We start from the raw sequence: 26,428 nt of genomic DNA on the forward strand, positions 1-26,428 counted from the left end.
AGGAAGTAAAAAAATTATACCCGCAGGTACAAAGATTATGGCAAAGCAACTAATTAGCAGTATGCCGCAACAGCTCTGTAACAATTCTTTTAGCTAGCAAGGCAAATCTCCAAATGGCCAAAAAGTGTTAACCTTTAGTCACACATCGTTGGAATTTTAAAAAGGCAAGGTATCTGGGGACAGATGAGGGAGAGAATACAATGGCCAGGTCCAGTCTATGAGGCTGGAACACTGAGCTATCTTTCAGAGCTCCCTTCTTTTTCTCCAGACTGCTCTCTGTCCCGCTCCACCGAGTTCAGGTGCCAGGTCCCAGACTTTCAGATTTGTCGAATTTCATCCTCACAAGCCTATGGGTGGGGATTACTCCGTTTATGCGTAGACAGCTCAAGAGCAGAAAAGTTAAGTAACGTACACTACTACAAGCCAGGAAGAGGTGGAGGTGGGATTTGAACCCAGAGCTATTTTACTCCAACATCAATGCTCCTTAAGTACCCTGTTACACTGCTTCCCTTGTATCATGTACAAAAAATAAAGTGGTTTTAATTTTCAAGTACAGATGTTTGTGACTGCTATGGAAACAATGTTATAGAAATCAGCAGAGTAAAAAATGTCCAAACTTTAGAACGTGTCTTATTTGTTGAGTATTCTTACTTTAAATTTATTCACATTTTCTTTTTATAAGTAATTTTTCCCAAGAAGGGCTACCTAGAGTAAAGAAGAGGAAACAAAAGGCAAGCTTTAAAGGCACTCACACTTTCAGCATTTCAATAGTGATGGGAAGTGACCTGGTCCGACCTAGGGTGCTGCTGTCCTCAGAAAAGTTGTCACTGTACTCAAAGAGCAAGGAGTGAGCTCTGTGAGAGCCCTCCAAGGGAGGAGTCATGGGAAGCGGGCTGGTCAGGGCCTGCTGGATTCGGATATGCAGTGGGAGTGGAGGCAGCCTACAGGGTACATGAGGCTCTCCAAAGCTGTGGTCCAACATTCTCTTAGGCACTTCCTTTTTCTGATCTTCCTGCTGGGAAACCTCCTGGGGTAGGTGGGGTAGGTCTAAGGACGGTGGTAACTCAATTTCTGGCACAACTTGAAAAGTCTTAGCAGGGAATGGAGGGGACCGTGGGGGTTCAGGAGGTGTATGAGTAGGCAGCGGTGGGGACGGAGAGAGAGGTGGGATCATCAACAGTGGTTCAGAGCCCACAGAGCATGTGCTCTTTTCTCTGTGATCAGATGGTGCTTTTGTGGAGGTGGCGGTGGCGGTGGCGGTGGCAGGAGACTCCAAGGTGGGTACCAAGGCTGACGGAATGCCTCTCTTTGGTGGTAAAGGTGGGGACGGTTTTGATAACAATGTACCGCTGTTTATTGCCTGGGACAGTTCAGCTGGAAAAGAGAGAATAACACCTCAATTTAAGATGGCTTCACAATGAGGGGCCAGCCTAAGGGCTAGATTAGAACTGAGCTTACTCTCAGCTTTTAGGCAAACCAATCCATTTCCTGACTTTGCCACATCCTAGATATCGCGTGCCGAAATGAAATTTGTATTTAGGTACCTAGGAAGCCTAATAAATGTACAGGCATGCAGGAAGACCACTACCTTAATACTCTGATGAAAAGTAATTCTTACTTCTTTGCTCTAACATGACAACTTTTTATGACTTGAGGTAGATAAAGTTAATATAAAGAGATAAAGAATGTGGGTAAGTTTTTTTGTCTAACAGAATGCCATTAAAAAATTTAGACATGAAGGTAGCCCTAAAAAAAAAAACAACAAAAACCCCAAACACCATCAGGCATTGTTACCACAGCTTGATAAATAATAACATCTAGATATCCCAGCTCTGCATTATAAAATTAGCAGTAATGACATCCTGACTTTTTATAGCAAATACAAAGGTCTTTGAGAAAATCAAAGTGCTCTGCTATCCTTAACTTCAGATTCTCCTTACACGGGAGATTATCTTTACCATTTTACAAAAGGAAAAGCTGAAGCCACAGAAATTAGGTAGGTGACCTGCCAAGATCAGACAACACACAGGGAGGGGCTCAGCTAGTTCCCAGGTCTTATCATTAGACTCCATCCTCTAGATCCCACTGTCTTTGTGATTCTTATTACTGTCCATACCTCTTATCCTTTACACCCAAACCTTCATCCGCACTCCCCACTCTACTATAGGTTCCTTGTTTCCATCAGCATACCCACAGAGGTGGGCATAGTGCTTGGCACACAGTGGATCCTCGATACACGTTTATGAGACTAGAGGCTCCTACCCTGTATCAGGACAGTATGCACCCCTATGTGATTCCCCCAAGCCCGCAATGACTGAGGTTTTGAGTCAGCAAAGTCCCTTTGGAGGGCTCCAAATGGCCTTTAAGAAATGGATCATCATATCACGCAGGAGCTAATCCTGCAAAGTAATTAAATAGTAGGTCTCTTGACCACCAACCCCTCATCCTTCACTCAAAACCCTAATTTTGGTCACACCACTTGTTTTCAAATGGTTCCAGATGTCTTACCTAGAGAGCAACACCTCAAGGTTCCCTGAAATAAAAATTTACTTGCCCTAAGTCCCACTCTACTGGTAGCATTTAAAGTAAAAAGCTAGCTAATTTGATAATGTTTTAATGTCACTTATCATAAGTAATTTTTTTTCAGTTTGAACTATATATACATTTTATTAGGCATACCTACTTGCCCATAGGCTAAATTATGAAAATAATTTAAATATGTGAGATAATCATAATTTATTGTGAATAAATTAGCTTTATATTATTTTTTTTAATTTTTTTTTTTCTTAACGTTTATTCATCTTTGAGAGACAGAGAGAGACAGAGCATGAGAGGGGAAAGGGCAGAGAGAGGGAGACACAGAATCCGAAGTAGGCTCCAGGCTCCGAGCTGTCAGCACAGAGCCCGACACAGGGCTTGAACCCATGAACTGTGAGATCATGACCTGAGCCGAAGTCAGATGCCCAACTGACTGAGCCACCCAGGCGCCCCTAGCTCTATATTATTTTAATAACCTTTAGCTTTTTATATATTATAAATGCCCAAATGCACTTAAAAATTTAATTCCAGTATAAATAACATACAGTGTTATATATCTTAAGTAAATTAAAAAAAAAATGTTTATTTATTTTTGAGAGAGAGGGATTAGAGTCCCAAGCAGGCTCCACACTGTCAGTGTGGAGAATGACATGGGGCTCAAAAACAAGAACCGTGAGATCATGACCTGAGTGGAAACCAAAAATTGGACGCTTAACTGACTGAGCTACCCAGGCATCCCTTAAAATTTTTTTTTTTTTTCAACGTTTTTTATTTATTTTTGGGACAGAGAGAGACAGAGCATGAACGGGGGAGGGGCAGAGAGAGAGGGAGACACAGAATCGGAAACAGGCTCCAGGCTCCGAGCCATCAGCCCAGAGCCTGACGCGGGGCTCGAACTCACAGACCGCGAGATCGTGACCTGGCTGAAGTCGGACGCTTAACCGACTGCGCCACCCAGGCGCCCCTAGGCATCCCTTAAATTTTTAAAAGACTTTCTAGAAAAACATTGCATACACACACAAAAAATACTACTTTTAAATATGAAAATTTAAAAAAATATTAATTTTAGCTTCAATGAAAGAGATTATTTTTGGGTAGACTGGACTTTTGTTGCCTCTCTAAAAATAGCAGTTATAAATTCCATTTGCAACAAAATCTACACCCGACGGGACCAAATTTGATTATTTTACTGTTTGAATTGATAAGGTAAATTATCTTTGGTGATTTAAGGAAAATATATATATATACTCACACATACCTCAAAATGTTAAGGAAATGAACTGTCTTATATTTATCCCTGCAAGGACACTTGGTTGTAGTTTTGAGGGGAAGATGCCAGAATGCTCATTGGAGGGGTTACAAATTCCCTTCATCTGTTCAGCTATTTATGATGGTCCTCCCTCTGTCCTAATTAGTTCGTAGTCCTAACACTGTTATGCCTGTCAGTAGACATAGCAATGTCTAAAGCAGTAGTTTCCAAATGTTTGGATCTCATGAACCAATAAAACTAAAATGAAATTCTCAACCAACCTCAGGTTGTCAATTTTTAATATTTCCAAGACTTCATACTAAGCAAACCATTTGTGAACAGAATCCTTTCATGCAAGAAATGGCTTTTTAAACATCAAAGAATTAGGAAGGTCATAATTTCAGAATAAAGGGTAGTCCTTTAAATCATAGCTATTTAGCCTTAATAAAAACTTATAAAAACTCTCCTGTTTTTCTCCTTCTGCTGAGGACCACTCACGACTGATGTTGATCCCCCAGTCACAAGGCCTATTGCTTTGGGCTATTCACCTTAGGCCAAGCATGGCCTCTAAGGTTCAGCCCAGGTTACAGTACACATATTATTATTTTTTATAACTGTCTTACCCCGAAAAGAGTGAAGTATTACTGCTTTAGAGCAATGGTTCTCAATGTGTGGTCCCCATATATGTAGCATCAGTATCATCTGGGAACTTATTAGAAACACAAATTCTCAGGCCCACCCTAGACTTACTGATTCAGAAATTCTAAGGGCAGGGCCCAGCAATCTGTGTTTCACAAGTCCTCTAGGTTGATGGAGAAGAGAGCTTGTCTAGACAGCAGTTTGAGAATATCGGTGTACAGGACAGAAGTCTGGGCTCAAGAGCTGAAAAGCCTATGTTTGGTTTCTATTTCTCATTAACTGCAACCCTGAGTGAGTCACAAGTTCTTCATGTTATAATTGCCCTAACCATATAATAGATAAAATCGGCTTCCTACTTCACAAGGAGGCTCTGACAGCCAAGTATATGAAAGCAGCTCAAGTTCCTCAGAGATAAGTCAACACAGACTGTCCATCTAGGTTGGTGATAACAATAATAACCACCGTCCTTTCTGTAATCAAGCTACTCCAACCTGTCATACTCACAATGAATTCTAAGCCTGTTTTTCAGGGTTCTTGTCAACCCACACAAGTTGGCGGTATTAACTGTTTAACGAGCGTACTTTATTCCTCCCTTCAATCACGAACAAGAACTTCAAGCAGTACTAAGCCTTGTATTATTTTTCCTGAAAAACTACCTCTTTCCTCTCCTCCCCTTCTCATAATTTCCTCTAAGAAGGTCTGCAATTATGTACAGAAAAGCAGACCTAAACAGGACTTCAGGCAAATATAAAAAAATGTACTAAATCGGGGCACCTGGGTGGCTTAGTACTCTCGATTTTGGCTCAGGTCTTCATCTCACAATTTATGAGACTGAGCCCCGTTTTGGGCTCTGTACTGACAGCACGGAGCCTGCTTGGGATTGTTTCTCCCTCTCTCTCTGCCCCTCTTCAGCTCTTTCTCTCTCAAAATAAATAATAAACTTAAAAAAAAATTTACTAAACTGGTAAGTGTGCTGGTTATCTTCCAAGTTTTCTTTCTTCTGCCACTTATTTTACTAAGAGTAGCATTCTTGACTCTTCCCAAGATAAAAACATGATTTTATCAAGACACTTTGAATAATATCTTTTGCAGTTTGCATGAAGGTATCATGCCAGACACTGAATCATAAGTTACACAGGCATCTATACAATCACCTTTTTATCTGTTGGGCTCATGCTAAAGGCAGATGCTGGTGGTTTAAAGTAGGTTAAAAAAAAACCAAAAACAACCCTTTTCTCCACGCAGGTCAGAACCTGTTGTGGTCCTCACATCCAGTCCCCCAACTATAAACCGTATTTCAGAAATACTGTTTTAGGAAAATAGATACTCCCCACCACTCCTGACCAAACTGGAGCTTAGTTTTAGTGATATCCGCTCCCTGTCTGTTTTCATTCCTAGTTATCTGCCTCATTTTCAAGACTTTTCTCCGTATCGAGGGCATCCAAAGGGACATGACATGGAGAACTCTCTCACAGACCAAATCAGTATTATACCAGTTTTCCAATAAAACCACCATCCAAAATCAAACCAAACCAAACCCCGAGCAATGGAAACCTCAAGACTTACTTACCAATGACAGGGTTGCTATTTCTGTGAGCTGGTTTAGGGGGAGGGATAGGGGGCTGCTTGGCAGGGACCGTATGAGTGAGGCTCGGGGTGGCAGTAGTGTTAGTGCTGGCAGGAGTGGCAGGCAGAGTCCTGGGCGCTGGGGAGGGGGGGACAGAGGAACTAACAGTTTTTGCTGGGTTGGTGGCAGGAGTGGTGGCGGCAGGTGCTGAGGTGGAGGCGGCAGTGGAGGTGGAGGAGATGGACCTTGCCGCGCCGCCAGAGGAAGTGGCATCCTTTGCTTGCCCTTCGTTTGCTTCGTGAGAAGAGGACAAGGGTCTTTTAGGGGGAAGTAAGGGCTGTTTGGGTACATTCTCAGGAACGGACTCTGCTTCGGAATTAGGCTGGCTTCCAGTCGAGCCTGTGTAATAATGACAGATATGATTTAGAAGAGAAAAAAGAATAACAAGATAGACTGAAAAAAGCTAACACATCTATAGACTTGTGGTCAACTTCCTCCATTATTTAACGTGTAGATTCGTTTACAGGCAAAGTTCCCCAACCTCAACATACTTAAAGTATAGGACACTTTCTCTCAATCACAATCTCAAAGTAAGAGAGGCCTGTATGGGACTGATTCTTCACACAAGGGCCGGGCAACTGGAGGAGGCACAGAATCCCACAGGTGGGAGAGGAGGAATGTATAGCGCAAAAAAGTCCTACGGGTATCTGACACTTAACATTCTCTTCCGTCCTTGAGAATTACAAATTAGGTATTTTGTGAATGCAAGAATGAGAAAGGGAAAATTCCACTTACAGTTGCAACTAGTTGAGGAATTGCTAAAGGAGAAAAGAATTCCCTCTGGATTTTATTTCCCCCCTGGCTCTAGCAAAACCCTGAGTTAAACAAGAATGATTGATCCATGGCTCTTACACTCAAAAATTGGGAGTTTCTTACCTAGTCGCTTCTTTGGGTCCTCTTCTGGAACAGGTTTCCTAAGACTTGTTATTCTTCCTGACTCTTCATCTGCTTGGACTGAACTAGAAGATGTGGTACTCCCTATGGGGGTGGTATGGCCATTCTTTAACATGGCATGGCTCAATTTCCCTGGATCCTCACCACCTGCAAGGTCAAAAAGAAAAGAGCAAGACTGATGGACTGGTGTGATCAGACAGGGAGAAGAGCTGGTGATTTCTAACGTTTCTTATCTCTTTTCTCCCCTTTCCTGTTTGAGTGTATGATTCAGATCTAGATTATTTGGATTTTTATAGTAGTAATAGAAGTAAGTTCTCAGAAACTAGTCTCCTTCACCCAACCCACCACTTTCTACTAGACTAAATAGAACCATTATCTATGCAGTGTCAGTAAGAGGTAGAGCTTGGGCTGAAAGTAGTGAAGAGTCTACAGCAAATGAGTGCTAAATGAAAATATATTTCTCAAGCTAAAGTATTCTGACAACTATTTTAAAACAGGCAAGGTAGCAGGGTGCCTGGGTGGCTCAGTCGGTTAAGTATTTGACTTTGGCTCAGGTCAAGATCTCACCGTTCTTGAGTTTGAGCCCCACGTCGGGCTCTGTGCTGACGGCTTAGAGCCTGAAGCCTGCTTCATATCTTGTGTCTCCCTCTCTCTCGGCCCCTCCCCTGTCCGCACTCTCTCTCTCAAAAATAGATAAACATTAAAAAATAAAAAATAAAACAGGCAAGGTAGCAAATTGACAACTATGCAAATGCAGTAAATTGCCACTATGTTAATACAGCCCAGCCTTAACAAAAATAGGATTTCTAGATTATAAACCAAGGACTCATTTCAAAGCCAAAAAAGACTGCTACTTTTGAAAACCATACAGTGAAAGGTTAAGACACATTATTAATTGGTTTCTACTCAGCATGTGCTAGGAAAATATATGCAAAAGTGGTCAGTTATCTCTCAAGTTATTTATTTAGGATTGTCTACTTTAAATTTCATTCATTCATTCATTCAGGGGACACAAATGAGTGAGGGGCAGAGAAGCAGAGAGAATCTGACAAGGTGCAGAGGGGGGGAGAGAGAGAGAGAGAGAGAGAGAGAGAGAGAGAGAGAGAGAGAGAGAGAGAGAAAAGCAGGGCTCAGCCCAAGCGTGACTTGTGGGTTCAGCCGAAACAGGGCAGCAACTCACCCCAAGCGGGACTTGAATTCATGAATCATGAGATCATGACCTGAGCCAAAGTCAGATACTTAACCGACTGAGCCACCCAGGCACCCCTCTTTTATTTTTTAAATAAATAAACTTATTTTTGAGAGATAGAAAGAGAGGGCACACTGCGAGTGAGGGAGGAGCAGAGAGAGGGGGCAGAGGATGTGAGGTGGGCTCTGTGCTGACAGCAAAGAGCCCAACGTGGGTTGGTTGAACTTATGTGAGAACTGTGAGATCATGACCTGAGCCAAAGTCGGATGGATGCTCAACCCACTCAGCCATCCAGGCGCCCCTGAAAGTCCTTTAAAAAAATTTTTTTTATGTATTTTTAAATTCAAGTTAAATAGCATCCAGTGTTAGTTTCATGTGTACAATATAATGACTCAACAATTCTATACTCTACTCATCATGATAAGTGTATTCTTTAAGCCCCATCACCTATTTCACTGACCCAACCCCCTACCTCCCCTCTGGCAACCACCAATTTATTCTCTATATTTAAGAGTCTGTTTTTGGTGTGTCTTTTTCCTTTGTTCATTTGTTTCTTAAATTCCACATATGAGTGAAATCATATGGTAGGTCTTTCTCTAACTTATTTCACTTAGCATTATATCCTTAGATCCATCCACATTGCTGCAAATGGCAGGATTTCATTTGTTTTTAATGGCTAATACTCCATTGTATGTGTGTGTATACTTTATTCATTCATCAATGGGTGGACATTTGTTTCTATACCTTGGCTATTATAAATAACGCTGCAATAGATATGGAGGTGCATGTATCTTTCTGAAATGGTGTTTTCGTTTTCTTTGGGTAAATACCTAGTAGACGAATTACTGGGTCATATGGTAATTCTGTTTTTATTTTTTTGAGGAACATCCATACTGTATTCCATAGTGGCTGCACCAGTTTATATTCCCACCGACAGTGTATGAGAGTTCCTTTTCCTCCACATCGTTGCCAACACCTGTTATTTCTTGTTTTTGATTCTAGCTATTCTGATAGGTATGCCGTGGTATCTATTTCATTGTGGTTTTGATTTGCATTTCCCTGATGATTAGTGATGCTGAGTATCTTCTTGTATCTGTTGGCCATCTGTATCTCTTCTTTGGAAAAATGTCTATACATGTCTTCTGCCTATTTTTTAACTGGGTTATTTGTTTTTTTGGTGTTGAGTTGTAGAAGTTTTTTACATATTTCATCGGATATTGACCTTTTACTGAATATATCATTTGCAAATATCTTCTCCCATTTGGCATGTTATCTTTTTTTTTTTTTTTTTTTTAATTTTTTTTTCAACGTTTTTTATTTATTTTTGGGACAGAGAGAGACAGAGCATGAACGGGGGAGGGGCAGAGAGAGAGAGGGAGACACAGAATCAGAAACAGGCTCCAGGCTCCGAGCCATCAGCCCAGAGCCTGACGCGGGATTCGAACTCACAGACCGCGAGATCGTGACCTGGCTGAAGTCGGACACTTAACCGACTGCGCCACCCAGGCGCCCCTGGCATGTTATCTTTTTGTTTTGTTGACGGTTTCCTTTGCCATGCAAAAGCTTTTTATTTTGGTGGAGTACCGATAGTTTAATTTTGCTTTTGTTTCTCTTGTGAAAGGAGACATATTTAGAAAAATGTTTCTATAGGAGATGCCAAAGAGATTACTGCCTATATTCCCTTCTAGGAATTTTATGGTCACAGGTCTCACATTTAGATCTTTATTCCATTTTTTTTATTTAATTTTTTTTTTTTAATTTTTTAAATTTAGAGACAAAGGGCGAGCACATGAGCAGGAAGAGGGGCAGAGGGAGAGAGAATCCCAAGTAAGCTCCACACTCACTGCAAGGCCTGACGCGGGGCTTGATCCCACAAAGCTGGGATTATGACCTGAGCTGAAATCAAGAGCTGGATGTTCAACTGACTGAGCCACCCAGGCGCCCCCTGGTCTTTGATCCATTTTGAATTTATTTTTATGTATAGTGTAAGGAAGTGGTCCAGTTTCTTTCTTATGCATGTAGCTGTCCAGTTTTCCCAACACCATTTGTTGAAGAAACCATCTTTTCTTCTATTGGATATTCTTTTTTTTAATGTTTATCCATTTTGAGAGAGAGAGAGGAAGCACAAGCAGGGGAGGGGCAGAAAGAGGGGGACAGAGAGAGAATCTCAAGCAGGCTCTGCCCTGTCAGCGCAAAGCCCAACGCAGGGCTCAGTCTCAGGTATCATGAGATCATGACCTGAGCTGAAATCAAGAGTCAGACACTTAACTGATTGAGCCACCCAGGTGCCCCCACAAATTGTTTTTATGTTTTATTATCAGTAGACATTTGGATTGTTTCCAATTTTGTTCTACTGTTAGTAAATATTGCTGCTACAAGCATATTTGTATGTATATGTCTCCTGATACCCATGTATGCATGTTTTTGTTGAGTATATACCAAGTTCTGGACATGCTGGCACATAGATATGCATACCTCCAGGTTTCATGGATAGGTAGTTTAGGCTAAAGTATTAAAAAAATTTTTTTAAGTAATCTCTATGCTCAACATGAGGGTGGAACTCGACCCTGAGATCAAGAGTTGCATGCTCCACCGACTGAGGCAGCCAGGTGCCCCCATTTGTATGTATTCTTTAGCGAACTGCCCAGTGCTTCTGGAGATTCTTTCACTGAGTTGTTTTTTCTCTTTTTATAGAAATTAAAAAAAAAAAATTCCAGATGCATGAACAGTTTTAAAGAATCTCTTCTCCCTCCCAACAATATCAATAACAAAAGAAAATTCAAATACCTAGTCAGGATCAAACAACAAGTGTACCGAGACAGACATATGTAGTTTATTTACAAACTCACCCTGCTCAGAGTCTTCCAAAAGAACCCCTCTTTTAACCAGCTCTTCTCTCGGTTTTCGCATAGATATTTTCCGCTCTAAAACTAACATTAAATTGGAAAACACTCAGCAATGTAGCAGTTAAAGGTCAACGTTAAGCATTCTAACTTGACAGACAAAAGAATAATGTGGTTCAATTTTCTATCTTCTGTAAAGAAAGAACAGGAAAACGAACTTCAAATTTAAACTTAATTTATTTCATATCCTGTGTTATTGGGAAAGCAGCATTTCCAAAAGGAACTATCCTTATTCATCACTTGATAAACTTTAAGGCCATTAAAATAGCAATCTGGGGATGAGGCTACAGTATGTAAGGCTTAGTGAGTGACCGCTGGGTTTTATTTCTAAAAGCTTGAATTCCTTCTTCAAATAGGGGGTTCTAATAGCTTGGGGAGAGAATGAAAAGTTAGGTACTTCTAAAATAAGAAACTCTTTAACTCAGAACATTATCTCACCTTCTGATGTCTCTTTGAATTTATCACTACTTTTTTTTTTCCGCCATTTCCAGGGCTTGAAGATTTTGCCAAAGCCTGAGAACTTGCTCTTCCTTTTGATGGGAGGCGTCATGTCTCCTGCTTCCACACTGTCCATGACCATGCCTGGGTCTGCGGTGGGCTGGCCTGCTTCTTCTGTGATACGATGAAAGGCACACAGGGAAAGGAACAGCCAATTTATTATTTCAGGATAATCTCTATAAGGTCCCTTCCCCTCTCTTCCTGTGGTAGTTGGAAAAGATCAGAGCAATGATAAACAATCATGCAGACAGATTCCTGGACATCATCACATGGACACCAAACATCAAAATCCGTAACAGATAAATAACTAACAGGGAAAAACAACCAACCAAGCTGACATCATTTTAGGACAAAAATTCAATGAGATGATCATAACCAGCTCAAAACCTCTAAAGGCGTGCGTACTCACACATGCGTGCGCACATACACACAAACACACGAATGTGGATGTCTTTTCAATATGCATGAGATCTGGCCCCAGTGCGGCCTATTGCTGTTGCCATTGTCATCCTCTTGGCGTGGGGGAGGCCCTCCCCAGCTAACATTACTGCCTCCCATGTCACTGAAGCAGGGGGTTCCATCTTTAGTGAGGGAGTCATCATTCTCTACTAAACACTTCACTCCCTCTGCCCTCCTCTCTCAGGACATTAACAGTTCAGAGGGGGTAACACAGTAAGTGTTAACACCTTACTTGTATCTGTTTTTCAGATTATTTTCTTCCTTCACAAGACCCTAGGTTTGGAGCGCTGGACGGGGCCTGGAGCATTACAGAGAGAGTGCTTGAAAATGAAATCTTTTTGGGGGTACTTGGGTGGCTCAGTTGGTTAAGCATCCGACTCCTGATTTCGGCTTAGGGCATGATTTTACAGTTTGAGGGGTTGAGCGCCGTGTTGGACTCCACACCGAAAGCATGGGGCCTGCTTGGGATTCTCTCTTTCCCCTTCTCTCTCTGCACCCCTCTCAAAATAAATGAACATGGAAAAAAAAAAAAAAAAAAAGAAAAAAGAAATATCTTGGGGCTCCTGGGTGGCTCAGTCAGTTAAGTGTCCAACTCTTGGTTCCAGCTCAGGTCACGATCTCACAGTTTGTGAGCTCGAGTCCAACACTAGGCTCCGCACTGACAGTTTGGAGCCTGCTTGGAATCTTCTCCCTTTCTCTCTGTCCCTGCCCTGCTCGTGCTCGTGCTCTCTCTCTCTTTCTCTCTCAAAATAAATAAATAAACTTAAAAAAAATTCTTTTTAAATGAAATCTTTTTGGAAATCAGAGGTGAGATTCCAGTTTGCCTATGACAATATTGCTTTAGGGACAATCCTGATCTTAAGGATATGACAAGAAACATAACTGACATGGTGTATGTGCAGGACTGAAACGAATGGCCATGAGTTTCTCATAATGACCACACATGCAGGATTTTAGTTAGTTAGCTTTAGTGGCAGAAAAAAGAGCAGCCAAGACTGGGCCAAGAATAATAATAATAATATAAAAAAATAAAAGCAGGAAAGCAACAAAAAAAGCAGGAAGGCAACACAATACAGCTTTGCACTCCACCTACTGTCCCAGGGTTCTCTGGAGAAGTCTAGAGGAGAAGAAAAAAAGAGTCATGTGGAATAACCATCCTGAAATTAAAGTGGAACCTTTACTTTACAGAAATACATCAAGGACCACACAGTATATTATCACATGTAATAAGTTAACATGTTTATTGTACACAATTTCACATCTGAAGCAAATAATGCTCTTCTTGGGGAGGATAAACGGGCATAACATATGCACTTCAAAAATTATTTCCTTTAATACTGTAGATATTTTTTCATGAAAGAAAATACATAATCAACAAGCACTAATTTTTTGTTAAGAAACACTTGCAAAATTCAATCTTTTTTGGTTGATAAACGGGAGTCTTAGGGAAGCCTGCTGATGAAAAGTCAGACTTTACACAATTGTCATGTTTAGAGTGCAGCAGTGACTGCTAGATGCATTATTTGACTGTGTATTGATGCCAGGCAAAACAGGGTCCTGGTTACTGAAGTGCAACAGATTGAGAGGAGAGGACAGAGCCTCTTTTCTTCAGGTACAGGATTTACTCGAACACATCCTGAGTCTCAACTACTTTAATTACTTCCATGATATGCAAGAGAATCTCATTGTTCTAACGCTGGACCATATTTTTATAAGTTTACTTGCCACGGACATCAGAACATCTCCTGTGACAGAAATTCCCCCAGTGGTGCCTGGGATGGAGACCCAGAGGTGGCACATGGGCAAATATATGTGTTGCTTGCTTGCTTGCTTATTTATTTATTTATTTATTTATAAAAGTGCTTATTTATTTCTGAGAGTGTGAGCGGGGGAGGGGCAGAGAGAGAGAGGGAGACACAGAATCTGAAGCAGGCTTCAGACTCTGAGCTGTCAGCACAGAGCCTGATGCGGGACTCGAACCCACGAGTGGTGACATCATGACCTGAGCCAAAGTGGGACGCTTAACCAACTGGGCCACCCAGGCGCCTCTAGTGTTGCTTCTTTAATGTTTTTTTTTTGAGAGAGTAAGAGAGCGAGAGACAGAGCATGAGTGGGGAAGGTGCAGAGAAAGAGGTAGATACAGAATCCGAAGCAGGCTCCAGGCTCTGAACTATCAGCACAGAGCCCAATGTGGGATTCAAACCCACGAACCGCGAGATCGTGACCCGAGCCAAAGCCGGACGCTTAACTGACTGAGACACCCAGGCACCCCACGTGGTGTTGCTTTGAAGAGCCAATGCTTTAAGACCGTATTCTCCCAATCATGAGATGTCAATGAGACCTCAAGACATTTCAGATATACCATACAATATAATATTTAACATATGTTAATGATAACACTTTCAGAAATGGAGCTAAGTACCATACGCTGTTCATAGTCTCCTTACTTGCTAGAGGCAAGGAGAGACTGAAACTTGAAATGTCCTGCTGACCCACCTACTGAATGAACTTCACTCAGCTCCAAATGACACACAGGAAAATGCTTGTTTGATTAAAAGCACTAAGGAAGATAATATAAAAACTCAAAAAACAAAACAACTAACAATACGAAAGAAGACGTGAGTGCTAGGTGCTATTTTTTACAAGGAAAAGCAGCCAGAAGTCTTCAGGAATTTTAGGTGAGAGTGGATTCACAGACAAGTCCTTGAATGAAACAGCCAATCTGGCTTACTGTCTATCTTGCCAGGTGTCTAACCACTTTCAGAGGTAGAACTTAGTTCATCCCTTTGAATTCTTCCTTATATACAATGGATTTATGTGTCCCCTTTCTCTTATATATTCAAAACAGTAAAATCAGGATATCTTCAAACATATTTATGTCTGCTGGCCATATGAACTCAAGACAAGTTCAGTTTATATTCAAAAGTACCGTGCGCGTGTAAAATACCAATAGCTATAATAAAAACAAATATGTCTGCCATCACATCTACTGCTAAGAATAGCCCTCCTCTTTCTTTGTGTAAAGAAAGTTACCGAATATGGTCACTGAATATGAACAGCAGAGAAAGGGGCACCTGGTTGGCTCAGTTGGTTAAGTGTCTGACTCTTGATTTCAGCTCAGGTCATGATCTCATGGTTCATGAGTTTGAGCCCTGCATTGGGCCTGCTTGGGATTCTCTCTCCCTCTCTCTCTGCCCCTCCCCTGCTTGTACTCTCTCTCAAAATAAATAAACATTAAATTTTTTTTCAAATAAAAAAATAAATTAAAAAATGAGAGAGAACAGCTCTTTTTCTTTGATATTTTATACAAATGTGCTTGCTTTTCATGTTTATAAAACTTTTAGAAGCATATATGCCTCTTGCCTTATGCAGTGGGGGGTTCAGCCACTGAGCCACCCAGCCCTGACCTAATTATTATCCCAAATTCATTCATTCTTATAACATTTTCATATATTCTTATATTCTCCACACTCCTCCCCTCCATATGACAAGTACAGCATCATTACAATAACTTCTAAATCCATTCAAATACTTGGTATCAGCCCAGTTACCTTTTTAAAATACAGAATCTCCAGGTGGTGGAACCCAGAAATCTATTTTTAAAAAATCTTCACAGGTGATTCCTATGATCAGCCAGGTTTGTTAAACCCAATCCCAGATTATTATCTGGAAATGGTATGCATGTTCAAAGAGACAGGCAGACCTGCTCTGTATGTAACCTAATTCTTTGCTGAAGAAAAACAAAGTAGAAAATCCTAACATCATTCAGTGTTTCCTACTTAAGCATAAGTATTCCTACAGAAGAACTGTTAAGGGTCTTTCCTTTGTGTCTTAGTTTCAGAATATAGTTTAAATTAAAAATAAACAATGAAAAAGTTTGCAGTTATTTTTTTTCCAGATTTATATTGTGTTCCATGTGCACTTTGGAAACATGGGATCTTATGCAGTTGAGCGTAGTGTTTTACGTATGCCATGAAGACAAGTTGTTTAATCACGTTGTCTAAATCATTAATATCCTTTCTGATTTGTCAGCTTGTTCTAAAAATTACTGAGAGAGGAATATTAACATCTCTACTTAGGAAAATGGATTGGTCTCTTTCACTTTCTAGTTCTATTAATTTTTTTTTTCATATACATATATGTTAATATTTTACTTCTGAGGCGCCTGGATGGCTCAGTCAGTTAAGCATCCAACTTTGGCTCGGGTCATTATCTTACGGTTCATGAGTTCGAGCCGTCAGGCTCTGTGTTGACAGCTTGGAGCATTGAGCCTGCTTTGGATTCTGTGTCTCCCTCTCTCTCTTCCCCTCTCCTGTTCACACACTGTCTCTTTAAGATAAACATTTAAAAACAATTTAAAAAAATAAATTAAAAATATGATTTTATTTTTAAGTAATCTCTATACCCAATGTGGGGCTAGAAGTAACAACCCCGAGATTAAGAGCCACATGTTCCTCTGACTGAGCCAGCCAGGTGCCCTTGTTTTATAAAATTTTTATTTATTTATATTCTTAAATGTTTATTTATTTTGAAAGCAAGAGCGGGGGAGGGGCAGAGAGCCCGATGCAGGGCTTGAACTCACAAAACTGTGAGATCATGACCTGAGCTGAAGTCGGATACTCAAATGACTGAGCCACCCAGGAGCCCCTATACTTTATTTATTTTAATTTTTTTAATGTTTATTTTTGACACAGAGAGACAGAGCGCAAGTGGGGGATGGGCAGAGAGAGGGAGACAGAATCTGAAGCATGCTCCAGGCCCCAAGCTGTCAGCAAAGAGCCCTGATGCAGGGCTCGAACCCACAAACCGCAAGATTGTGACCTGAGCCAAAGTAACGTAACCAACTGAGCCACCCAGGCACCCTGAGCCCCTATACTTTAAAGCCATGTTATTGGATATATAGAAATTTAGAGTTATATCTTTCTATTAAAATACGCTTTTATCATTATGAAATTCCCTGTGTCAATCTAATGAAACTTTTGCCTTGATTTTGTTTTTCTATCTAGTTTGACAATTGTCCTTTAGAGTGTTTAGTCCATTTATATTTAATGTGCTTTTTAAATGTTTTTAAATTTATTTCGAGAGACAGCATGAGCGAGCAGAGGGGCAGACAAAAAGGGAGACAGAGGATCCCAAGTAGGCTCCGCACTGATAGTGTGGAGCCAGATGTGAGGCTCCATCCCACAAACTGTGAGATCATGGCTAGAGTCAAAATCAAGTCCAGCATATACATAAGTACACAAAAGAAAACAATTCTCCCTAAACCTATGTTCCTATAAAAATGCATTATTTCCCACATGAAAATCAGTCTGAAACTACTCAAGGATATATTTCCTCGATATTTGGAGCAGTAATACATGTTAAAGTGAGTGAATTTGGATTACCCAAACAATACTTTCTACTCCCATATTCTTTAAAAAAAAATTTTTTTTTTTAATGTTTATTTATTTTTGAGAGAGAGAGACAGAGACAGAGCACGAGCAGGGGAGGAGCAGAGAGAGACAGGAAGACACAGAATCTGAAACAGGCTCCAGGCTCTGAGCTGTCAGCACAGAGCCCGATGCAGGGCTCGAACTCACAAACCATGAGATCATGACCATGAGATCATGGCCAGACGCTCAACCGACTGAGCCACCCAGGCGCCCCTACTCCCATATTCTTTTAAGCATACCACCCACCCCTGTTTGCCATGAGTAAAACCTTGTGCAAAATGAGTTACAGACCAAATTTAATGATGACCTAAAGTCATCAGATGTAAATTTTTCAGGTGTAGAATGTATGCATAAATCCGTGATATCTGCAGCTGACAGATCTAATGAAGCTACTACTCTCTGTAGCATTCTTGGATTCAGTGACTCAGGTTTCTTACTATGACAGGAAGAAAATTCAATTGCATTGCTTACAAAACTGCAATAGAAAGAGAAACTGACAGATGAAAAAATCATACAAAAAAAAGTATATTCAAGAATCTAGAAATCATCCCTTTAGAATTTTTTAATGATGAAAATTTAATGATTAAAAAAAAGCCTGGGTGGTTTAGTCAGCTAAGCATCTGACTGTGCGGAGCCTGCTTGGGATTCTCACTCTTTTCTGTCTCTGCCCCTCCCCCACTTGCACTTTTTCTCTCTCTCTCTCTCCCTCAAAATAAATAAATTAACTTAAGAAATACAGACTTGGAGTCACATTTGTATACTCCATTGTTTCTGTTTAAACTAGTTATGGAATTAAAAATGGCCTTATGGCTCCATTCTGTTTTCCATGAGAGCCCAAACAAGGTAGTTTCCCTTTGTTTGCCAGAACACGAGGTATAGGATGCTGGCTATAGTTTTATGATTGTGTGTCCTAAAGAAAACACCTTTTTCTTTGAGTCATGTAGCCCACTAGGAAAGTATGTCAGAGTTGGAGATCTTGGTGTTTTTTGGAGGTAGTGGAGGTTGGGAGAGAAAGATAACCAATCAAATTAGTTTGGAATTTCTGGTTTCAGGAGTACCCTGACACTATGCCCTGGTATTTAAACTACCTGCTCCCTCACTCAAGCTGTAGCACGTCATACTTCATAGGCTTCTTCTTCCTTTTTTTAAATGTTTATTTATTTATTTTGAGGGTGGAGGGGCAGAGAGAGAGGGAAAGAGAGAGAATCCCAAGCAGGCTTCATGTTGTCTGCACAGAGTCCGATGAAGGGGTCAGTCTCACAAACCATGAGATCATGACCTGAGCAGAAACCGAGAGTTGGGCTCAAATGACTGAGCCACCCAGACACCCCTAGACTTGTTCCTTATACCATGTATTATGCAGAGTTCTATTACTTTCTTTCTTCAACCCTCAGATTTTTCCTGATCGATATTAATTCAGGTTTTTTAGTTCCAGTTTAGTTGTTCCAGACGAATTTCTGGGGTGATTTTTTAATAAACATGTAATATTTTTTTAAGTTTATTTTTTTTGAGAGAGAGAGAGAGAGAGAGAGAGAGAGAGAGAGAGAGAGAGAGAGGATTCCAAGCAGGCTCCCCGCTGTCAGCATGGAGTCCAACACAGGGCTCGAACTCACGAAGTGTGAGATCATTACCTGGGCTGAAATCAAGAGTTGGACGCTTAACTGATTGAGCCACCCAGGTACCCCCAAATGTATATTATTATTAAAAATTACTTAACACTTTTCATCTTCAGATAAAGTATTCATTAACTATTAGCTGTAGTTATACATTACACCTACATTACTTGCTAGAGATAAGGATAAAACAGGGTTAAACAAAAAGCCATGGGTCAAAGATAATGTTCGTTATCAGAAATCTGAATCTGATTTATAACCAATTCTTTTTTTTAAAGAGAGAGAGAGAGAGAGAACGCTAGCAGGTGAAATGGTCAGAGAGAGAATCTTTTTTTAAATTAAAAAAAGATGTTTATTTACTTACTTAGAGAGAGAATGAGCAAGCAGAGGAGGGGCAGAGAGAGAGAGAGAGAGGGAGAGGAAGAATCCCAAGCAGGCTCTGTGCTGACAGCACAGAGCCCGATGTCGGGCTCAATCTCACAAATTGTAAGATCATGACTGGAGCCGAAATCAAGAGTTGGACACTTAACCAACTGAGCCACCCAGGTGTTCTGAGAGAGACAGAGAGAATGTTAGGCAGGTTCCATGTTTAGGAGCCCAACATAGGTCCTGGGATCGTGACCTGAGCCTAAATCAAGAGTCAGATGCTCTACCAACTGAGCCACTCAGGTGCCCCTGACTTATAACCAAATTTTTTCAAGTTTATTTATTTTTGAGAGACAGAGAGAGAGAGAGAGAGGCTGGCAGAGAGAGGGAGACTGAGAATCCCAAGCAAGCTCTGCACGATAGTGCAGAGCCCAATGAGGGGCTCAAACTCATGTACCGTGAAATCATGACCTGAGCCAAAATCAAGTCTGATGCTCAACCTACTGAGCCACCCAGGCACCCCTATAACCAATTCTGAATTACCCATGTTGGAAGGTAAAGTAAGGCACAGGCAACTGGAGTCAGTAGAAAACTTAGTTTTCAATACAGCCTTCACTACCCTCTCCCCTTCATTAGGCTTGTTTATAGTAAGTAACAAAATTATGGGGTCTTAGTCCCACCTCTATTTCTTGTACCTTATTAAGTTTTAAAATGTTTAGATTTGAAGTGTATAAAGTTTTCCCATTTTACCCATAAATCCTTTATAATAACCAGCTTTTTGTCAAAAATTTAAAAATCTATAGTTTTATGCAACAAGATACACACTTCATTATCAAGAGGTATCAATTATGGGTGCCTGGGTGGCTCAGTCAGTTAAGCACCTGACTTTAGCTCAGGCCATGATCTCACGGTTTGTGAGTTCAAGTCCTGCATCAGGTGGGCATGAGCCCTGCTTCCAGTGAGCCCCAGTTTTCTCTCTCCCTCCCTCTTTCTCCCTGCCCCTTGTGGGATTCTCTCTCTGCCCCTCATTCACTTATACCATCTCTCAAAAAAAAAAAAAAAAAAAAAAAAGTGTTAATTATCCTTTTTTAAGTTTAAGCATCACTTGCATGACTTGCCTTACATATATTGTGATCAGTTATTTTTATAATCTAATAGTTCTGGGATTTTTTTTTTTTTAATGCTCATTGAGTTTGAAACAGATCTTGTGTTTATACAAGCATTTTAACAGCATCAAAACCTTGTAAATGGAGAACATTAATTTATGGTACTTACACTACTGCACTTACTCATTTTTGCCTTCTAAAAGAGGATTACTATTGGATTTAAAGAACTGTTTTAGAAAACTACAACAAAATTACAGAAAGCAAAATCTGCCACTACTGAACAAAGCAGGCTTTGTCTAGAGCAGGCCCATAACTTCCCTTGGAAATACTGCAAGGTTCTGACCTTCAGGAAATAGAATTGGGCAAAGCACTGGAGAAGATAGGGAGAAAGTCTCTCTCTGCACCTGCAGGTACAGTTAGGTCTGGGATTCCAACTCTGGTAAAATAGTTTTCCAGCCATGACTGAATCAAAATGTGTACACTTTTTGATAAAAATTCCAAGTTGAGGGGCGCCTGGGTGGCTCAGTCGGTTAAGCGGCTGACTTCGGCTCAGGTCATGATCTCGCGGTCCGTGATTTCAAGCCCCTTGTCGGGCTCTGTGCTGACAGCTCAGAGCCTGGAGCCTGTTTCAGATTCTGTGTCTCCCTCTCTCTGACCCTCCCCCGTTCATGCTCTGTCTCTCTCTGTCTCAAAAATAAATAAACGTTAAAAAAAAAAAATTAAAAAAAAAAATTCCAAGTTGAGAGTAAGGTTTTATAGTGAGGTGCCAGAAAATATAGATTCTCTCATGGAAAAAAGGCTTAAACTTTCCCAAGTTTTCCTGCAAGGAGAAAAAGGGGCTGTTGAGAAAATCCACTGGAGCAGAGAGAAGGGTCAATAATTTGTGGTTGGCAGGCCACATTCGATAACAGAAAACCCTATTATAAGGAGTCCATGTCGGACTCCTATTCTACTGCTTCCTCCTCATTCCTGACTACATGTGGAAAGTGTGCCTGTTCCTTCTTTCCCGAAAGAAACCATTTATTGTTACACCTCGGTAAGTATGAAAAAATGTCTCTGATAACTCTCATGACCAAATAATGCCAAGTTTTTCTTCAAAGGGTTATGAAGTAGTTTATTCTTAATTAACCCATCTATTATTTATTCCTATGTTAATATTGTTATATACCTACATTAAATTTTATCCATCCAACATTCTCCTTACTGATTTTACCCTATATTTCTAAATCACCTTGCCCCAAATTACTCCATCATTATGGGCTTGAGAACCCATAACTATGAATTTTAGAGCAAAATGAATCAAAAGGTGATGGAAAACGAATGTAGGAAAGAGGAAAATATTCTAATATGGTACCTTTTAAAGCAATATATTCCTATGTAAAAGTAAAAAAAAAAAAGAGGCTAATTTTTGAGTGAAAAATATATGAAGGGTCAAAAAGGAAAAAACAAAAACACAAACCTAGAGATAAGAGAATGGAAAGGCAGAGAGAAAGAAAGTTCCAGACTAAATGGTAGAGTACAGTTTATTAAAATTATTTGGTCCCTTACCCAAGGGATACAGGAGTACTGATGCATAGGGGCACTTGTACCCCAATGTTTATAGCAGCACTCTCAACAATAGCCAAATTATGGAAAGAGCCTAAATGTCCACCAACTGATGAATGGATAAAGAAATTGTGGTTTACATACACAATGGAGTACTACGTGGCAATGAGAAAGAATGAAACATGGCCCTTTGTAGCAACGTGGATGGAACTGGAGAGTGTGATGCTAAGTGAAATAAGCCATACAGAGAAAGACAGATACCATATGGTTTCACTCTTATGTGGATCCTGAGAAACGTAACAGAAACCCATGGGGGAGGGGAAGGAAAAAAAAAAAAAAGAGGTTAGAGTGGGAGAGAGCCAAAGCATAAGAGACTCTTAAAAACTGAGAACAAACTGAGGGTTGATGGGGGGTGGGAGGGAGAGGAGGGTGGGTGATGGGTATTGAGGAGGGCACCTTTTGGGATGTGCACTGGGTGTTGTATGGAAACCAATTTGACAATAAACTTCATATATTGAAAAAAAAAATTACTTGGTCTTGTGCCTAATTTATTTCCTTTTAATTTTTTTTTTTAAGGTTTATTTATTTTTGAGATAGAGAGAGACAGAGCATGAACAGGGGAGGGTCACAGAGGGAGAGAGACACAGAATCTGAAACAGGCTCCAGGCTCTGAGCTGTCAGCACAGAGCCCGACGCGGGGCTCGAACCCACAGACCGTAAGATCATGACCTGAGCCGAAGTCGGACACTTAACCGACCGAGCCACCCAGGGGCCCCGGCTTGTGCCTAATTTAAGGACATGTGCTAATAATTAGCTGGCTGCTTTAATCTGATACACAGTAAAGGATTTTAGTGAAGACAGAAAGAGCTTTTACGTTGATCAAGAACTACAAAGTATTACTACTTGAACATTTTCTCTGAGTAAATATACAAGCTTCTCCTATGGACATATTTCACTCGAGGAAAAAAAATTTTATACGAACTACTGAGGATAATTGCTTATTCTCCTGAATGGACACTACAGCATAAACTCCTACTCTGGATTTAAATAATTGATTAATTCACCAATTGTTAGAGAGGTCCTATGGTAAAACTCTAGATGGATACTGACATAACATGTTATCTACGTGCATATGATTCCCCATGCAAAGGTTATTTATTTGAAAGCAGACTCTTCTTAATTAACAGCTCTGGACATCCAACATAAGCTACGGTCAACTAAGAAAGAAATACATCTTATCCGTTTTTTTGTTTTGTTTTTATTTAAAGATTTTATTTTTAAGTAATCTCTATACCCAACATGGGGCTCAAACCAACAACCCAAAGATCAAGAGTTGCACGTCCCACTGACTGAGCTAGCTAGATGCCCTAAGAATACACATTATCTTAAATTTATAAATATCTTGGATTTTTTCTTTTAATATTTAAATTCTCAGCTAGAAAGTAAACTTCAAGGGCATGGACATGATTTATATCTATCAGCATCCACTAAAACATTTACAGTGCCTTAAATAATAAGAAATATATTCAATATACCCAGTAACTAATTTTGTTTCACTTAGCTTGCTGAACTTAGAACCATCAATTTTATTAATTTTTTTAAGTAAACTCTACCCCCAACATGGGGCTCGAACTCATGACCCCAAGATCAAGAGTTGCCTACTCTACCAACTGAGCCAGCCAGGTGCCCAATACCATCAATTTTAAAGCTTAAAACGAATTACTATATTATAGGCCTAGAACTATAAACAAATGATTTAAATCTTAATTTACTTTGTACATTTATCCTTCCAAAGAATCTGATAAGACTTTCCACACACTCATCCACTGAAATGCCTCTTAAATTTCCTGAAGAAACAGTTATGTTTGGTAAAAACCTTTAAAGCTAAGGTGTAGTGGGGCGTCCAGGTGGCTTGAGCATTCAACTCTTGATTTTGGCTCAGGTCATGATCCCATGGTCATGAGATCAAGCCCTGCCTCCGGCTCCATGCTGAGCATGGAGCCTGCCTAAGATTTTTGCTCTTTCAAAAATAAAAAATAAAATTCTCTCTCTCTCTGTATCTCTGCCCCACTCTCTTGCTCATGCGTGCACTCTCTCTCTAAAAATAAAATAAATCTAGGGGCACCTAGGTGGCTCAGTCGGTTAAGCGTCTGACTTCAGCCCAGGTCATGATCTCACAGTTCGTGAGTTTGAGCCCTGCATCGGGCCCTGTGCTGACAGCTCAGAGCATGGAGCCTGCTTCAGATTCTGTGTCTCCCTCTTTCTCACTGCTCCCCACACCCAACCCCCCACCCCGCTCATGCCCTGTCTCTCTCTCTCAAAAGTAAATAAACATTAAAAAAATAATAATAAAAAATCTTGGGGCGCCTATGTGGCTCAGTTGGCTAAGCGTCTGACTCTTGGTTTTGGCTCAGGTCATGATCTAGCAGTTTTGTGATCTCTGGCAGTGTGGACCCTGCTTGGGATTCTCTGTCTCCTCTTCTCTCTGCCCCTACCTCACTTGCACTGTCTCTGTCTCTCTCAAAATAAATAAATAAACTTTTTAAAAAAGTGCAAAAAAATAAATTTAATAAAAGAAATCTTGGGGCGTCTGGGTGGTCAGTTGATTGTCTGATGTTGGCTCAGATCATGATCTTGCAGTTCATGAGTTCCAGCCCCACATCGGTCTCTCTGCTGTCAGCGCAGAGCCCACTTTAGATCCTCTGTCTGTCTCTTTCTCTCTCTCTCTGCACCTCCCCCTCGTGCTTTCTCTAAAAAATAAACATTAAAATAGATAAATAAATAAATAAATAAATAAAAGGGGTGCAGTCAGTTAAGCATCCGACTCTTGATCTCAGCTCACAGTTTGTGAGTTTGAGTCCCACATTGGGCTCTGTGCTGATGACACGGAGCTTGCTTGGGATTCTGTCTCTCCTTCTCTCTGCCTCTCCCCTGCTTGTGCTCTTTCTCTCTCTTGCAAAATAAACAAATAAACTTAAAAATTTTTAAATAAATAAAATAAATCTGAAAAAAAAGAATTCTTAAAAAATAAAGTAAAATAAAACAAAATAAAATAAAATAAAATAAAGCAATGGCGTAGTTCTCAAAGGTGTCAATGTTGACCCCTCATGACCTGGCGCTGATTTACTCAAATAGAATAAATCCTGAATTATAAGAAATATACTATAGTCTCCATTAAAATAGCTTACAGCCACCTATGAATTATCTAGGAAATAGAAAACAAAACCCAAAAATTAAATCTAGAGAGAACAGGGGCACCTGAGTGGCTTAGTTGGTTGAACACCTGACTCTTGATTTCAGCTCAGGTCATGATCCCATGATCTCTGCTTGAGATTCTCTCTCTCTTCCTCTGTCCCTCTGCCCTGCTTGTGCTCACTCTCTTTAAAAAAAAAAAAAAATCTAGAGAGAATATAAAAATCTTAGGTGCCTGAGTGATTTCTAGTTCTGCTTTTAGGACTATTGGTAGACAGAAAAATTGATGAATTTGAGGCTCACTTTTTATCAAACAAAAATATCAAACTTTATCTACTTAGATGAAATATTTTTGTATATAGATGTTAGATGGGCATTCTTCCTAAGTAAGTTATATCCTATCAGTAATTTATATCTCTTTGCCTATTTCTTGGTTTTCAAATACCATTCATTTCCATCTCATAGATAACTGCCTAGCATTGTTTAGATCCTTATCCTTATTAATGAAGAACTACAGGAGAAGTTAGTGACCCAAAAGTGAATTTATCAATTTCAGGAGGGTGGTTACCTCTGGGACCAAAGAAACAAAATGTCATCACAAGGGAATGCGGGCATGGGCATAGAGAGAGGGGTGGAGCGGGATATCTCTGTTTTTAATTTCATTTCTTAAGCTGGGCAGTGGCCCAAAGGATCCTTTATATTTTTGTGTATTTTTGTCTATGCTTTTTTCTATTTATGAGAAATTTCACTAAAAATAAAAGAAAGTTTTAAAAATTGCTCATGATCAAGGTGAAGTGAATCAAGTCCTGACTGTGGTCCTGAAAATCTGTTGCTCTGTGATTCACTTTGTGATCCATGTGCTTCAGTTTCAGTAAAACATGAAAAATACTTTGTAGGAACTTCATCTGGCAAGATCTCAGGGGGAAACACACTTTTAGAAACTAAATAATATTAAATCACGAGATATTTGGGAATGTTACCTGTGTTCCCACACTTTAAATGTTTTCCTTAAAGTCATCAACATTTTTCATTTCTGAAAAAAGAGCAGCCTAGGACTGAACATGTTTTCTGCTACTTCCTAAATCAAAGAGAAGGTATAAATCATTTTTTTAAAAGTGTAATATCAAGAAATGATTCATAGGCTTTCCCCCACTTTGCTTACATTTTCAACCCTTTAA

The 26,428-nt window shown here is 40.2% G+C and overlaps 1 protein-coding gene across 13 annotated transcripts in view; it reads right to left on the reverse strand.

Moving 5' to 3' along the window:
* Positions 1 to 26,428, reverse strand: part of LOC109256754 (mediator of RNA polymerase II transcription subunit 18) — a 131,577-nt gene that overhangs the window by 16,662 nt on the left and 88,487 nt on the right. For 6 of the 13 annotated variants that reach the window (XM_019432358.2, XM_053898697.1, XM_053898701.1 and 3 more), the window contains 6 exons: positions 13,090 to 13,113; positions 11,478 to 11,651; positions 10,986 to 11,066; positions 6,930 to 7,094; positions 5,997 to 6,392; positions 753 to 1,374 (listed from right to left, as the gene is read on the reverse strand). In XM_019432358.2, coding sequence (XP_019287903.2) covers positions 753 to 1,374; positions 5,997 to 6,392; positions 6,930 to 7,094; positions 10,986 to 11,066; positions 11,478 to 11,651; positions 13,090 to 13,113 — 1,462 coding nt within the window. Of the gene's footprint in view, positions 1 to 752; positions 1,375 to 5,996; positions 6,393 to 6,929; positions 7,095 to 10,985; positions 11,067 to 11,477; positions 11,652 to 13,085; positions 13,114 to 26,428 lie in introns of all 13 variants that reach the window. The other 7 variants (XM_053898710.1, XM_019432368.2, XM_019432381.2 and 4 more) reach the window with 2 other exon arrangements.

This window comes from Panthera pardus, unplaced genomic scaffold, assembly GCF_024362965.1.
Source record: "Panthera pardus isolate Hobbes unplaced genomic scaffold, ASM2436296v1 HiC_scaffold_11, whole genome shotgun sequence".
Lineage (NCBI taxonomy): Eukaryota > Metazoa > Chordata > Mammalia > Carnivora > Felidae > Panthera > Panthera pardus.